Source organism: Gymnogyps californianus, chromosome 4 (genome assembly GCF_018139145.2).
Source record: "Gymnogyps californianus isolate 813 chromosome 4, ASM1813914v2, whole genome shotgun sequence".
Classification (NCBI taxonomy): domain Eukaryota; kingdom Metazoa; phylum Chordata; class Aves; order Accipitriformes; family Cathartidae; genus Gymnogyps; species Gymnogyps californianus.
In genome coordinates, this window is record NC_059474.1 from 6,512,116 (window position 1) to 6,528,066 (window position 15,951).

Below are 15,951 nucleotides of genomic sequence, written 5' to 3' on the forward strand. Positions count from 1 at the left end.
TGGTGCACTCACACAACAGTCCCGATGGATGGCAGGAACCAGCTCACTTCAACATCTCAGAAAACATGAGACTCAACTGTAGTCATCTACAAGGCAGGCCCGTAGTTTCAGTTCCTTGTCTATGTTCCTCCATCAGCCCGTAAGCCCATCAGCTGCTCCATAAGAGCAGCTTATCCCATTATAAAGGGAGGATGAATTCTACTTAGGATAAGGAGAATAAACTGCCCACTGAAAGCAGAAGGAACCTAAGCAAGTAGCATCACTTAATGTCTCATCTGGAGATGGCTGGAGTACTAAGAGGTGACATTTAGCTCAAGTCTGATGTTCACATTTGCTTGACGGGATTTTGAGATCCAGATCCTTGTAATGTTATTTAACTGATGAAACCTATTTTCTCTTTATTTTGCCAAAATCTGCTTTATTTCAGGTTGACATCACAAGTCTCACAGCCTCATGAAAGTATGCATGTCACACATCTCAGCAGGCCTAACAGCAGCTTTCCTCACTCACCAACATGCTTTGATGCCCAATGAAATAAACCCAGTTCCTAAACCATTTTCCATAATTCACCTCTAAGTAGCAGCCACAATAGCAACGGCATCAAAGGCAGCAGCACCTGGTTTCTGAGACACCCAGGAAAAGGGGGCTTTCTTTGCAAAGGACTAATAGAAAAACACCTCGCACAGAAAAATAATCAGCAGGGAAGCCAGGAAGTGCCAAACGAAGAAATAAATAATACACCAGCCCACCACCTCGCAGTCTGGTGAAACTGTTGCTATTGTCTATGCAAAGCTCCAGGAAGCATCACCCATCCCCGTGAGCAAGTGGTCACCTAGAGGCAGCAGCAAGGGCCCTCTCCTTTGAAGCATGCAAGGGCTTTTTTGGCAGGGCGGAAGCCCCCGTGGTTAGAGAAGAAAACCACAAGATGTTAAAAAAAAAAAACACAAAACGCATACCCCTGCGGCATGGGGCTTTCTCGGTGGGTTTCAGATCACAGACCACCTGCCTTGCACAAAGCGGCTTTTGCAGAGCAATTGCAAAGAAGAATTGCAAAGAGAACAATCGAGCACCTGAAGAACTCGGCTGCGTGTCAGCAACGCATGTGCTTGAAGATAAATAATACATATGGATATATGCCATGAAACACCCGTGTCTTGCTTGCTGGGTAATAAAATACGGCGTGCTCTGCCATCTGCATGAGACCCCTTGAGTGCACGCAAGCAAAGGCGGCAGAATCCCTGCCAAGAAACGCAACCTGGTGCCTGCAGCCAAAGCACGGGGCTTGTCCGTGACTTCTGCGGAGCTGGAGCTGCTGTGAACCCCCAGACGGCTGGGGAGACAGCAGGCTGCGGTGGCTGATCCTACCTCAGGCAGGAGCGTCATCAGTCTGAATCTCTAGGGAAGTCATCAAGGCAAAACCCTTGAGGCATCGTTAAGAACCAATAACGATAAATGAGCCCAAATTCTGGATTAGAGCTGAATTTCTTCAGAAATCTTTTTTTTTCCTTCATTTTGCCGCAGATGCCAAATACCGTCTCTTTACCCAAGAAGCTCCTGATGACATCACATCCTCTTCAAAGAGCGACACAGCCTCCCAAGTCAAGCAAGAAAGATCATCTCTGCTCCGCCGCACCACCCCCGAGGACAGCCACCCCTAGGAGATGGCCGGGTCTCCTGCGCTGCTCCTTCTGCTTGGTCTGGGGCTCTGTGAGTATGGACACAGGGTTGTGCATCACCTTCACCGGGAGGGGCAAGTAAACCCCTTCCACTGAATCCAAGAAGTTGGGCTAAATAATTAAAGGGAAAATAAAAAGCAAACCAAAAAGGCTGACTTTGAGGTTTGCTCAGGAATTGGGGCGGTAAAGGCAGCATCACCTCAGCCAGCGCAGGGCAGCCGGAGGGGTGGCTGCAGCATCATGCACGCCAGGAAGGGAGCCTGGTCGGAGAAGTGGCTCTGGAGGGGGAAGGGAGGAAAAAGGGGGTTTAGCAGTCAGTGTTTTTAGGGAATCACTTCAGATAAGCTGGGAAGGGGTAACATCCCTGAGGAGGCAGCTGAAAGGCTTTTCTGAAGGGCAGCACCTATCCTTAAAGCCCGGGTGGCTGATTGCTGAGCACCCTCCATGCACGATCCCAGCAAGGACTCCAATAAAACCTTCAAGTCATCCAGACAGCACGGTCCCCTCTTTGTATTTCACCTCACACCCCGTGGACAGGGAACGAGGTTTGCCCGGAGGGGACGTGGCTCTTCCCAAGCAGTTTGCATGAGGATTTCTCTCCCGCAGGCTGCCCTGGGGTCTGGGGCCAGAGGCACAAAATGACGGCCAGATTTCGCGACAGCAGCATCACGCACCCCCGGCTGAGACAGCAGCTGGAGCTGGAGTGTCTGACCACCAAGGACGACAGCGGCGTATTCTGGGTCCGCCAGGACAAGGGTGGGACCCTTCACTTCATCGTCTTCATCTCTTCCCTGTCCCGAACCACCTTTGAGCAGAATGAGAAGACATCCACACGCTTTGAGGCGAGGAAAGACGGCGGGTTCTACCGGTTGGTAGTGAAGTCTTTCACGCCGCAGGACGAGGGAAACTATTTCTGCCTCATGAACAGCAACCAAGTGCTGTACTTCAGCCCTGGCCGGCCTGCCTTCTTCCCAGGTCAGCAACACCTCCACCCAACCTTGTTTCGCTCTGCCAAAATGCCCAGCACCTCCTGCCCGTGCCTTTTTTAATCAGTCACCTCTCCCACAAACCCCATTTTCCCTGCCTGCTTGCCCAAGGCATCTTGTGACCAATGCACCCGTCCTCCTGCCGGAGGCTCCCTGCTTGCCGTCTCTTCGCGTGGTATTGCTCCTGCCCAAAGGCAAAGATGATCGGGCAGACCCAGCATCACCTCCCCATCCCCACTTCTCCATCCTATTAGTGGCTCTGAAGGGATAAGACTAAAGCAAAGGCCACCACCACCCCCTCCTTTCTCACCTAAGTCCCAAAAGTCCTACCAACCTCGGGGTACTCAGGCTTTCTGAGGGTGGTGGCAGAAAGCAAGAAATAAGGAGCCTGCAGCTCCTTATTGGGTCTTGGGAGACCCTCCTTGGGGGACACACCATCCAAAATGGGCTGTATGAAGTCCACCCAGACTTGAGCCCTACGCTGGCCACAGGAGCAGCCGTGCCCTGGCAGGGGTGGGAGAGCAGAAGGGCAGGAGATAGCTATTTTATTGTATTTCCCTATATGCTGTATTCATCCATTTTCACTTACAGTCCCCACCACAGCGGCACCCACTGCACCGGCACCCACCACCCAGCATGGCATCACCAAAATGGACTCCTGCCCGAAGACCCTGGCTCCAGGTAGTCCAGCGGCAGGGAGGGAGAGGGGAAGAGCTGGGCTCTGGTCCACTTATAACGAGGGGGATGCTGCAGGCATTTTGGGATGCGGGGAGAGGGAAAATCCTTAGAGCTTTATCAGAGTTGGATAACTGGGTATGTGCAGCTGGGAGGGTTAAACCCCAACGTTTCATCCCACGTAGGAAAGGCTAAGGATGACTTAAAAAGTATGAGGATGTCTCATGACTAGGTACATTGGGAAGAGGCGGAGGGAGGGCAGAGCCTCGGCAGGGGACACAAGAAAACTTTTGGCTACGTGTCCTCCCTCAAGTCCCCAGGAAAATGCCGAGAGCAGCAGCACTAACTAACACTCACTGCTGGGGATGACACCTATGCTGCGCTTGTGGACATGCCTGGTGCCCGCCTCTGCCTTTGCAGGCTAGGGGAAGCCCTCTGCTTCACTGCCAGCCTCGCTAAATGCCAGGCAGGTCCCTTGGCTCCACCACAGCTGGCTGTAACATCAGCCGTGAGCCCCCGGTGGACCTTTCCTCTTCTCTATTCCTGCAGAGACCGAGGAGATCGAGCAGAATTTCTTCTGTAACATCTTCATCTGGGTTCCCTTGGCAGGCGCCTGCCTCCTGCTCCTCATCGCCCTGGTGATCACCATCGTGCTGTGTCAACGTAAGACTCACCCGTAACCCCCCATAGATATTCCCCTAGCCCAAAACCACAGCCCTGTCCTTCAGGGGAATGGATCTTGTAGCTATGCCCTTTACGTAGACATCAGATAACCAGGACACAGTCAACCCAAGAGAAGGACCACTGTTTAAAAAAAAAAAAAAAAAAAAAAATCAGTGTCCGTATTTTTTTTCCTCATCAGTAGGCTTAGCCTGAGAAATAATTATCGATTTCTACACTACAAGGAAGAAAAATAGATTATAGAGAAAACTTACTCTATCAAACTGTATTGGCTCTACCGTCCTTAAATTGGTGTATTGGGGGGGAAAGAAAAGGGCTTGCAAATTCAAATGCCAAGACTCCCATCAGCAGCTTGAGCTGTAACGAAACAAGCAACTTAAACAGGTTCAGAGACTGCTATGGTTAAAGCAGTAATGCAAAGTCTCTGGGTAGGCAAAAGTCCTTTGGTGAAATTTCGTGTTTGAAATGTCTTTAAATTACCCTGAGCAAGCAGTGAGTGCAAATGTATTTAAATCAATTTAATGCTCGCTGAAATCAGTTTAACTTTCCCCAGAAGTTACACTGATTTCATTAAACCGGCTCAGCTTGTTTGCCTGGAACACCAAAGTGTTTTGCTGCTGAATTAACCTAACTGGATCCTCACCGACCCCGCAGCCTGGAGCTGATGCGAGATGAATTTACCAGCTGACCTAGTTAAAAAAAGTACAATTTTTCAGCATCCTTCATCCCTGAAAAATACTAATCACCACGGTCTGCAGCGATAGGAAGGAATACATGAAAAAACATTGATGAGCCACAGGCAAAAATCATTCTTCTCAAGGGAAATAGCTGATGGTGCAGCAGAGCACCCAGAGTTGGTCCAAATTCCCTCCGAAGTCACCAGCAGCCCTCCACGTGCACTAGGATTCCCCAGTGACCTGCAACATCGTTAACCTACAAACGCTACTCAATGATTTATTTCTGCCTCTTAATGCTGATGTGAATTATCACTGAAAAGCCATTAGCTGCAATTAATTGCTGCAGCAGGCAGCCCGAGCCCTCAAGGACAGATTTTTACCTTGCACTAAAATTAATGGCTGGACATTGTATTTTGCCGAATACATCCCAAGGTAATGACACAGATGCTAAAACGGGGAAGAGTATCGTTCAGCTTGGTTGCGTGCTGTGTGGCATCATTGCCACTCGCCTGTTGTAGAAATTAATTGCTGCCAATGGATTTTCAGCAACATGCCAAAGTCGCTGGAGACAGCAAAAAAATAATTCACCGTCAGCGTTCCCAGGCTGACCCTGTTACTGTTACTCACATGAAAATTTAATTCATTAAAATACTTCAGTGGACTGCTAGGGAAATGCGAGCTGCAGCACCGCTCTCTTGCCTGGCTTTCCTCAAAAATAAGCTTGGTTTATCCGTTGTTAGTCTTAAAGATAGCAAGCTGCTAGGGAATGCCAGCCCTACCTTGCTGCAGCGTTTCTTTACTGAGCTGTAACTTGGTATCTTGGAACTCAAACATTTTCTTTTTTATTTTAGAAACCCGAAGACGAAGATGCAGATGTAAAAGGTAAGTGACAGGTGTTGACATTTTTCTCGTAAACTTGGCAGCATCTCACCCTCAAGCAATGAAGCAGGCAGGTGGCAAAAAGCGACCCAAAAATTCTTCATCTGATATACGGTGGATGGGAGGGGACCGTATAATGAATTAAGGGCAAAAAAGAGAGGTAAGATTCTCTTCTGTGTTTTTTTAATATTAAAGTAATTCAAATCACTGAGCACTGACACTGCAGGAGATATTAAACAGAAAGGCAGGAGGTGTTTGTGGCAGCCTAAAAGCTTTGCACATCACCTGATGCTTATAACTAACATCACAGTTGTGTGCTCCCCACGCACTACTCCAACTTGAGCCTGAGGGTGACCGCATTTCATCCCTTCCCCTCCCCAGACTGCTCATTTGATTTCATCACTGGACCTTCAGGTTGTGCCCATGGATTAGATGCAAGTTATTGCATCCTAAATCCCCCTCTGCACCATTTTGGACCAACATCACCACAGCTTTATGCCTCTATTGCCCCAACAGGCACTGAGTAACAGAAGCAGAGAGGCTGATGCAGCCTTAGATGACTTTCCTGAGAAACAGCAGTGCAGATATGTATAGCTTTAGAGTTAACCTATTTTCTAGAGCAGACAGAAACCCCTTTTTTATGCTTTCCCTCCTGCCTCCCCAACCCACCCATCGTCCTGAGCCACCAGGAAAACACTATCGGAATACGAATTGCAATTTGCCAGTTTAGAAGAAGAAATCCTTTTGCCTGCGGGTAACGTGCACTTTGCTTCTGCAAATCGACCTCCCTGCGGCCGGTTTCTCCACCTCGCCTGCTCTGCAGAAAACCGCTTCTGCAGTTTGGCAAGCTTTGTGCTGCGAGCGCACCCCAGGGCTTGCAGCAAGAGAGTGCTCTAGCACCGAAATCCCTGCTGCTGCTCCGGCCAGGCCAGCGCTGGGCTAGCACTTGGAAAAGCTGGGTTGCAAGAAAGTTTGGAACAATATTGTCACACCTCTGGAGCCTTATTCTTTGCAAATCAAGCATCTTTTAAATCAGATAAATTCAAATTCCTTGTTATACATGCATGGGTTTCATAGTAATAGTTAGGTTTTTTTAGTTGTCCGAATTAATACGGTCACTCAGAAAGAACCTCCCTCCCTCTACATTAACAGAAAACGGATCCCTACAATTTTTTTTTTTTTAAAGGCAGAACGCATCAGAAATCATTGCCTGAATAATAATAGTGTTTAAGGGAAGAGGCACTGAGTGGCAATGCCTTCTGCCCTTTGGGTGCAATCTTTCTATGTATGTATCAGAATACAGCTGCACCCACAGACCCGCATTTTCTTTTACCTGTCTGAAAAAGGGAACAGCCTGTCGTTTTTACAATGGATATTTATTATATGCAGCGCTCTTCTGATCCTCGCCTGGCTTTCCAAGGGCTAAGTGATAACGAAGAGCTCTTCTTGCAGCCTTGTTTAGGATGGTGCTTGCATTCTTCACTTATCTCCCTCCCTGTTGCCAGCCCTGTGCAAAGATGTTCTGTCCCTAAGGGGAAAAACATACTGCAGAGCTCTTCAATTTTGTACTGATGGAGCGGTTGGGTTACAAGTGCCTCAGGAAATCATCTCATCAAGGACAGCCTTCCTTCGGCAGCGCTAACATGACAGAGTTCTGGTTTAAGCAATTGTAGCATATTTAAGCTTTTATTTAGAGAGGAAATTCCTGCTGCTCTGAGCTGTTCCTGCTTATTGAAATTAAGCTCTTTGGAAGTTAACAGTGCAATTCACTCAATTAAAGAGCGCCTCAGGATCTGGCCTGGGATTCTTGCTGGCAGCTGAAGGATTCGTTTTTCCACCACAAATTAATCTTCAGTGAAAACGGGTGCCAAATCTCCAACTCATTAAATCAGCATAAAACTATCAGTTGCTGGAGACCAGTAATTTCTATCATTTTGGGAGCACGCTGCTTGTCTAGAAAGCCGCCTTTTAAACTCCTCTGCAGGAAACTGGTTTGCAACAAGAAAAAGTCCTTATGAATTAATAACAGCTTCCCTAACTCCAAAAAAGCCCTGAGCTCCTCTTTCTTCATTCATTTCTGAATGTGGAGAAAGGCTTGATGAGAAGACAGGAGTGTGCAGAAGTCAGAGGTAAATTTAAAAAAGCCCGTTTTTTTTGGTTTTTTTGTTTTTTTTAATTAGTGTCACAATTGATTAGCCGTGTATCTTAAGGAAGTCCTTCTACTGGCTGTCACTAGTTGAAACATTGGCAGATCCTTCACTAGCACAAAGAGGATTTAGGAACGCTTTGCAGCCTGCTCTTGGAGGTCCCTGGCTGCAGACCAAGGCTAAACGAGCTGATCAGCAGCCATACATTAATTGCCTTCTTGTTCCTTTCACATCGCAGTAAATCAAAACCTCTTCTCTCTCTAGACCTGCAAATGGGAAGCCCAAGGTGAAACCTAGCACGCCAAACCGACACGTATAAGCATCTGCACCTTTTGGCTTCTGGATCGTCTTCTGGGAGCTGTCACCGCATAAGCCCATCACCTACGTTATCTATAATGCTACTACTTCTCGTGCACTCTACCCTGATAAATTTGAAAAGACAAGATGGAGCAGAGACACACGGACAGCAAGCAGGCACTTTTTCTGTGAACTACACACTAAAGCACAGCTCCTTCCAAAACCTGAGGTTTTCAAATTAATTCCCAAGGCCAAACGCCTTCTCTATTCCCAGTGACGGAGCTCTGCGGTTCAGGCAAAAGAAACAAGTCAATCCTGATGCTGACATGTATCAGTGATAAGCTGATGAGAAATAAGGATGTTAGCTGGACCTTTGCTCAAAGGTGGGTGATCTTTCTTTCTAAAATACAGCCAAAATTTGAATTTGCTACAAAATGACTTAGAAATAACGCCCTCACTTCACACACCCTCTTTTTGTGGTGCCACGTATCTCCTAGGAGTTTTACTGATTCATCTAATGTAACACAAGGCTGCACTGAGAAGGTAAATATGGATTAAAGGGCCTTACTTTTTAGGTTTTTACAGTCCTGGGGGCTAAGGTTTACTGTTTCCCTCTTGCTATCCTTGTTCTGCTGCTAGCCCCACTTCCATCAATTTCAGCAGTTTTGCCTGAGCAAGGAGGGTGGGATTTTCTTTCTTTCTGGAAGAATGGTTGAGCAGTTAAAAAGAAAAAAAAAAAAAGAAAGAAAAAAGTCTTTGTCACTTGCTTGGGTTAAGCAGGACTTTCAGCACACTGAACTGGGACACGTTGATTGACTACAATGAGTTCTGTTTTTTCAGCTCTGTATTTGATGTAAATATTTCCTTACTACACTGGCAAATCAAGAACTGAGATAAAAATAAAACCATGTTTCTAGTCAGACTCAATGATGTTTATTTCTTTCTTCAGTTCCTAGCCTCAGAAAAGCTAAAATCCTTCATGAAGATAATAAATGAGGCTTTGAGGAAGTCTTGGGTAAGGGAAAAGCCAGTGATTTACCTACCGGCCTGAGCTTTAGGATGCCAGAGTTCAGCTTCCAGCTTACCACTGCCTAAAGTGATCTAAAATTATTTTCCCAGGGACTTGCAAGATGGGCCCTGTAACACTCCCCCGTCCCAGGGAGGTGCTATGAAGGTGGATGAGATAAAGACTCTGGAGGTACTCGCGTATTCTTGCCAAGGGGCTGATAAAAACCTGGGGAAAAAAGAAAGAAAGAAACCCTTTGCTAATCTCCTCCTCTGCAAACAAGCTGGGAAGCAGAGAAATTCAGAGGGAAACAAAGTTCTTCCAAACTTAATTTTTTGTAATGCTTAATAAAAAAAAAAATAATTAAGGACTAGATAATTGTATCTAAACAACAGCAGGCAAATACTGCCTGACAGCTACATGTATCTACGTACGCTATAAAGAAAAAATTAACAGAAAAGCCTTAACATTGAAACGTCTGTGAATTCACAGACATTAAGAAACAGTAAGACACGTTCAATCTATTACGGGTGACCTCATTCAAACCCCAGGTGCTAAGCTGGGGAGAAGCGAGGGTCTCGCCGCACCTGCAGTGCCACTCTGCCCCATCACAGTCAGCCCCCTCACCAACCTGCAGCTGCATTTTGACAACAACATGAAGCAGATCTGCTCACCAACCTGTTTCTAGGCAGACGAGGTCCAACCTTTAGCCCCATTTTAATACGTTATGGTTACCTAAATCAGTCCGACCTTATCCTACAGTCAGCTCTACGCATGCAGATGAAAAGCTCATACCTTTTCTCTCCTATGAGCATCAATTCTATTATTCGCTTGTCCTGCAGTCTCTTGTTCACTTAGTTTGAGCTACAAGTTTTCACGTATAAAGCCTTAACTCATACAGTGTTTCTGCAAAACAGTTTACAAGAGGTAGGATCACTACCTCACTGGTAGCATTCTCTACAGCTCTTTCCTTGCTGTTCTCAATCATTTTATCCTGGGTTTTCACATTACACTAGAGCTTTGGTCTACATCACACCACGTTCCTGTAACCCAGGCTGTCAGGCAATGCTCCTCCTGATCTCGTACTAACCCCCAAACCTAAACCCTCTTCCAACAGATTGTCTCCACACTTCCGCAGTGACCTTCCCCTCCCACTCCAGCTCTTTTAAATAGTTTTGTAGAAAGAAGGTGGTGAAGTGATCTGACTGCATGCATCTGTTATTGTTTCCCCACAGAAGGCCACATATGGGAAGCATTTCCTTGAAAATGCATTTTCTCTAGCACAGTAGTTGAATGTGGCATGTGACACACACCAAGATTAAATGTATAGTGTTAAACATGGAACAGAAAACCTAGCAGAAGCATTTTTCTGTATTTTACTCCCTGTAAGCTATGCTATTCTTTCAAATGAGATTATTATTTCATGATCCACAGGTTAAATATTTATTGCTAGTTCTACTGCTATGAGAGCCTACAGAGGTCAATCCTGGAGTGAAACACAGGATATGGGTATTTAAAAATCAAAAAGCATTTCAATAAGGTGAACAACATGTACAACAAATTCCTCACTACAGAAACCTCATGGAATCCTAGTGCAGGGTAAACAGAGCAAAATAATACCCTAAGCAATGTAAAATACATAAATTTGGGCATTACTAACTACTGACATTACTAATAGCAATGCTCCACTGTGCAGTGCTGCACTAAGACCCTGGTCCTGCAGCGAGATCGATGCAGCCAAAGCCCTCCTGACACCGCCGATGAATGTAGTGAAGAACTGGAGGCAGTATGCGTTTGGTTTTTGGTTTGTTGTTTTGGTTTTTTTAGTAGTCTTCATTTGCACAGGAAATCAACATCTAGAAAAAAAAATTACAACGCTGACAGTTGTAATCAGCCTCCTGAATACAGCACAAAATCCGCTGCACAGTGGGGGCTACCGATTTTTGACCTACGGTTCAGAATCACAGAACACAGCTGATCTCTTTTAACCCCAATGCCAAACTCGGCAGGCTTTGGGATGCCTCCTGCCTCCCTCTAACGCACTCTTCACGCTGAACCTCCAACCTGCGCTCTGCAGGCCACAGTCCACGTTGCACCCCGGGGTACGCCCTGCTCAGCACAATCCTCAGGACCCAGCGTGCATCCAGGTATCGCAAACCCAGATAAATACTGACCATCACCCAACCGCCTGCGGCAACCAGCATCTGCTGGTTCAAGCTCTGGTTGCAGAGCCAGATGCCTTAAACGAAACCAAAAATGAAATCTCATCTCCGAAGACAACTGGAGTCTTCATTCATAAATTCACGAATCTAGCAAGCTCCCAGCAGCTTCAGCACTGCAAAGAACAGCACTGCCTGTAGAGCACATTCCCTCTTCAGAGGGTATGTTTCACGTACAAAGAAAGCCCAGTTAACGGACACATTACAAATTCGCCTGCCTGCCAACTTCTGGACAGTGTCATCACAGCTGTAAGCTATGAGGGCATGGCTTTTTACTAGGTATAATCAAGCTATTAAAAATACACGACTGTTCACTGAACTCTATTAGCAGCTTTCAGTTTCTTACTTGCTATCAGCCAGGCATCATCTTCAATTCTTTATCTTCGTTCTTGTCTTTGCATCTCTTTAAAACACCGATCTTACTGGTCTCTGATTTTGGTTCTTAGATCTGTAGACGACCAAAGGGATGCATGACCCAAACTGCACATTAAGCCTGGCTGCAAACTGCGTATAAAGTATCAGTAGAAATATTATCCCTCTGTACCACTGTAACAGGTATCATGAGTTAGCATAAACCTATTAAGGAATTAATTTTAAAAGCATATCCAGCTCTCCACCTGCGGACTTTCTGTGAGATACTACAAGTACATGTTCATAGACTGCTGTCCATCCCAAGATACACAGGGGTAAAAGTTGTTCATCTGTCTCTTCTTACATGGGCTTTTCTATTTGTGAACCAGTGCAATTTAAATATGTTTTAGAAATACACCAAATACACTGGACTGAACTGCTGTGATTCAGCATTTGCTACACAACCAGCAAAGTCACCTCTGCAGAAGGTCAGAAGGCTGAGGGAACCAGAAGAGGCAGCTCGGGGCATGCACCAGAATAAGCACTTACTCTTCTTTAGTCACTGCCCAGAGTTTCACATTGAATACCCCCAAAATGAGGAACACCTCATAGGCAGACACATCCATGAGAAGTTTGCTTTAAACCACCAGGCTGACTTCACCAAGGAACCCTCCAGCAGAGGCGGTGACACAGCACAGCTCTCCAAAGCCAGACTGAGTTTTCTTTGCCAGCTCTTCCTTCGACGCAGTCCCATGATCGATTCATCTTCCAGTTCGGGTCCGCTGTAGCCAGCACTGCATCTTGGATTTCAACCTATAGCTCAAGGCGGCCTGTTAAGTTTTCCATTTACATGTACAGCTGGGGAACAATATTCTTTATCATCAGCTTAATAAGACCTGGATTTTCTTCACAAGACACTTACCTTTGCATCCCTATTGATAAGCTACTGATAGAAAGCAAAAACCGAACCACATCTTTTGCACCAAAACCTTAATAACCACATGCAAATATCAGTGCAGCAGCGAGAAGGGAAGGAGTCGAGAGCAACTCCAGCCGTACTGTAGAGGTGAATGACTAACACAGCATCAAGCTAGAAGGCACGTAGATGCCTCTAGCAAATCAAGCAAGTTTGGAGCTGAGTTTGTGTTGAGTAGCAATGACTGGGCAAGAAGCCTGGACTGCCGCTTCCACCGATAAAAAGAGGACTAGCTGAGCTGGAGTCTAGAGAAGCAGCTCAAGGGTGCTTGTTCCTCCATGCAGGAAGCTGTTGTTGGGCAGGCCCTACAGATCTGACAGCTTTTTGGTAATAGTGTGTGGAAAAGGTTCTAGGTTACACGGTGAGGTGACTGCACTGGGTGCAGAGGCAAAGGCTGGAAGCTGGTACGGGTTAATATGAGGCAAACAAGAATCTGAGATATAGAATGACTTTCAAAGAGAAGTGGAAGGAATAAATTCGTTCAGAGGTTGATGGTTACCTAACTGCAGAGTTGCTCAAAACTAATAGCGGAGCAGCTCAAAACTCTCAGAAGCTGATGGGCTAAAGGCAAACAACCTAGGAGTTAACACTTAATGGTGGAAAGAGTAACAGCTGATTTACCATTTAAGCATAGCCTCAACTAATAAAGAAAAAGGGTACAAGATGGTCACTGAAAGCCCTAGGAAGCTGAGGGAGGCATCAGAACATAGAGCATCCAGAATTTGTTGCCTTTGTGACACACCTGCTTCTACCCCATCCAGTGCTTCACTTACTCTGAAATATTTTCAGAGTGATAAAGGATTTTGATGAGTTAAATAAGCTCCAGATAAATAATACAGCCAAGACGAAACCAGAAGAGCCAGTAACTGGACCGGTCAGTTAAAGTCACTTTGTCTGTCCAAGCCTGTGTTTGACAGATGACCTGTTACAGTGAAGGCACTTAGGCTCAACCCAGACTCCTCAGACTAATGCTGTGGTGCGTGTTGTGCAAGTGCTTGGAAGCCACCCCAGAAAAACCATACCCTTGCTGCTGTTTCTGCAGCATTCAAGACAGAAAAGCAGCATAAGGCGAGGAAAGAATTACAGAAATCTCTCTAGAAGAACAGTAAAGAGACAGTGAAATATGACCTTCCTGTAACGAGGTCTCTTCCTTCTGATTCATCTGAAATCACATCTATTTGACATGCATGGTCAGCATGACCTATCCCATCACTGGATTCCCTTCCGGAGATGTGCTGAATAAATTGAATACGAGACCTATCACATCTGCTTGTGCTCCACGTTCTTGGAAGCCTCTTGCGTAATTTAGAAACCGTGGAAAATACTGGAATTTACTCAGTTCTGAGGGGGGGGAAAAAAAATTGTCAGACAAAATAGCTGTGTTTGTATATCTAGTTCCTCCCCCTACATGCAAATGTCTTATGGATGATGCTTAAGCCTTGAACTGAGACGCTATTTGCATCTTCCCCATCCCTTTGTTTCTTTAGCCAAAGTAAAGGAAAACCCACAGCGATAACCTGACACTTAGTAAGAAGGAAGAAACCAACAGCAATGTCGCTAAGTCTGAAAATAAACATGAGGCAGAGGAAATGCAGGAGAAAAGGAGATATCCATTTCAAAGGCTGAGCTTTGCTCACTCCAGTCCAGGTCACAACACCCACCAGCTTTAGTGCCGAGTCTTTTTTCCAGTCTGCACTGGAACTGTACTGCTTGGCTACATTCAAAATAACCCTCTAGAATGTGAAAAACTCTTAGTTCTAAAGTGGAATAGGAACTGGACAACACTACCAGGGCTTCTGCATTTGAATACAGAGATACAGCTGTCCTGTAAAAACTACAAGTAAGTGTGATCTGAAAACACCAGTTCCTGCACATAGGCCCAGCAGAATTCAGTAAGAGCTTATAGTAGGCTGTTAACAACTCCAGTTTCCATATTTCCCTACAGGACTGCTAATTTAATGCAAACATGAAGTCATAAAGGAATATTAAGTCACTCTTCTCTCACATATATACATTTTTGTAAACCACTCTTCCTTTATATATATTAGGGCTTGAATTAAATTCAGAACAGTAATGTAACACTACATTACAGCTTTACTCACTACAGATCATTGCTGCCACTCTCTCATTTTTCTTGTTCTCAAAGCACCTTTCTCTACACTGCAGTCTCCTATTCACAAAAGGAAAAGTGCAAGAGTTGGGACGGATTAAGGAGCATGAATTTTTCCCCCCCTAGAGACTAATCAACCTCTGCAGCGATAAGCACAGAAAGGAAAACAGTATCTTGCAGTAGGCAAACAAACCTTGCAAGGAAAATCTAACCCAAACTTACTGTGTTAAACTTGGCGAGTTGGCTCTGAGTAGTCATAAATAACTTCAACCTTAAATTCTGGCAGCAGCCATCCTGTAAAATGTTAAGAAAGAACGAAAGCAACAGGATGGAGACAGGTCTAACTTAACAGGGATCAGAATTTCTAACTCATTACTTGTAACGCACAGCTTTCACTGCAGCTTCTACACACGTTAATTACCCGACTTACAGATAGAAGACTGAAATCAATACAGTATTTCACTAGAGAAACACTGATTTTTAGGACGGAAGATTGGTTGTTCAGCCATGTCTACTTGCGATGTGTAGTGCTGAAGTCACCGCAGGAAAAGACTTTACTTAATTCAAAAATACTTCACAGAGCAGCTGATCGAGAGTACTAACAGGAGGTGAGGACATGAGCTTTGTGTTAATGACAGTCATAGTACTACAAAAGTGATCAATACCTTTTGAGATCTAAAAGGCTATGTACTATTTTCATTTCCTATCATCTGTTTTTAATGTTTGATGATGTTTTACACCACAAGTCAGACTTGAAACCCCACAAGAACATATCAAAACAGATTTCTTATTTAAGACATTTACTAAAATTCAAACTCTATTAATAGAGTTAGTATGTCTATTAATAGACCTAGAAATAACACTAGTAACAAGCCACTGCTACGGGAATCATATTTATAACCATCCATTACTTTTGGAGCACCTATAAGCTAAACCTTTTATACAAGCATGGTCAAAAAATTCTTGGCTTGAGGCCCATCTACATTACTAGCTGGTGCACTTGTTGCCGCAGAGCTGCTGTTCTGACACATTTTGCTACAGAGGGGGAAAGCACCAGTTGCAAGCCCAATGCCGTATGCCGAAGTGACACAGTGATCTCAATACAGATATAAATGTGCTGAGTCTCTTTACTCTCATTATGCAGCAGTCTCATTAAAAGGCACTCGCTGCACAAAGGGACTAGTTAAAGGCTTCAAAATCTGGTCCCAAAGCATAGTAGAGACAGATCTCGGATACCACCGTAGCTTTACAACCAAGTACTTTTTTTACTA

The 15,951-nt window shown here is 45.2% G+C and overlaps 1 protein-coding gene across 1 annotated transcript; it reads left to right on the plus strand.

Moving 5' to 3' along the window:
- Positions 1 to 1,661: 1,661 nt before the first annotated feature.
- Positions 1,662 to 8,362, plus strand: CD8A (CD8 subunit alpha). Its single transcript, XM_050895778.1, has 6 exons — positions 1,662 to 1,707; positions 2,283 to 2,651; positions 3,254 to 3,343; positions 3,887 to 4,000; positions 5,547 to 5,577; positions 7,986 to 8,362. The coding sequence occupies exons 1-6, from the start codon at positions 1,662 to 1,664 to the stop codon at positions 8,038 to 8,040; spliced, it is 705 nt and encodes a 234-aa protein (XP_050751735.1). The 3' UTR covers positions 8,041 to 8,362.
- Positions 8,363 to 15,951: the final 7,589 nt, after the last annotated feature.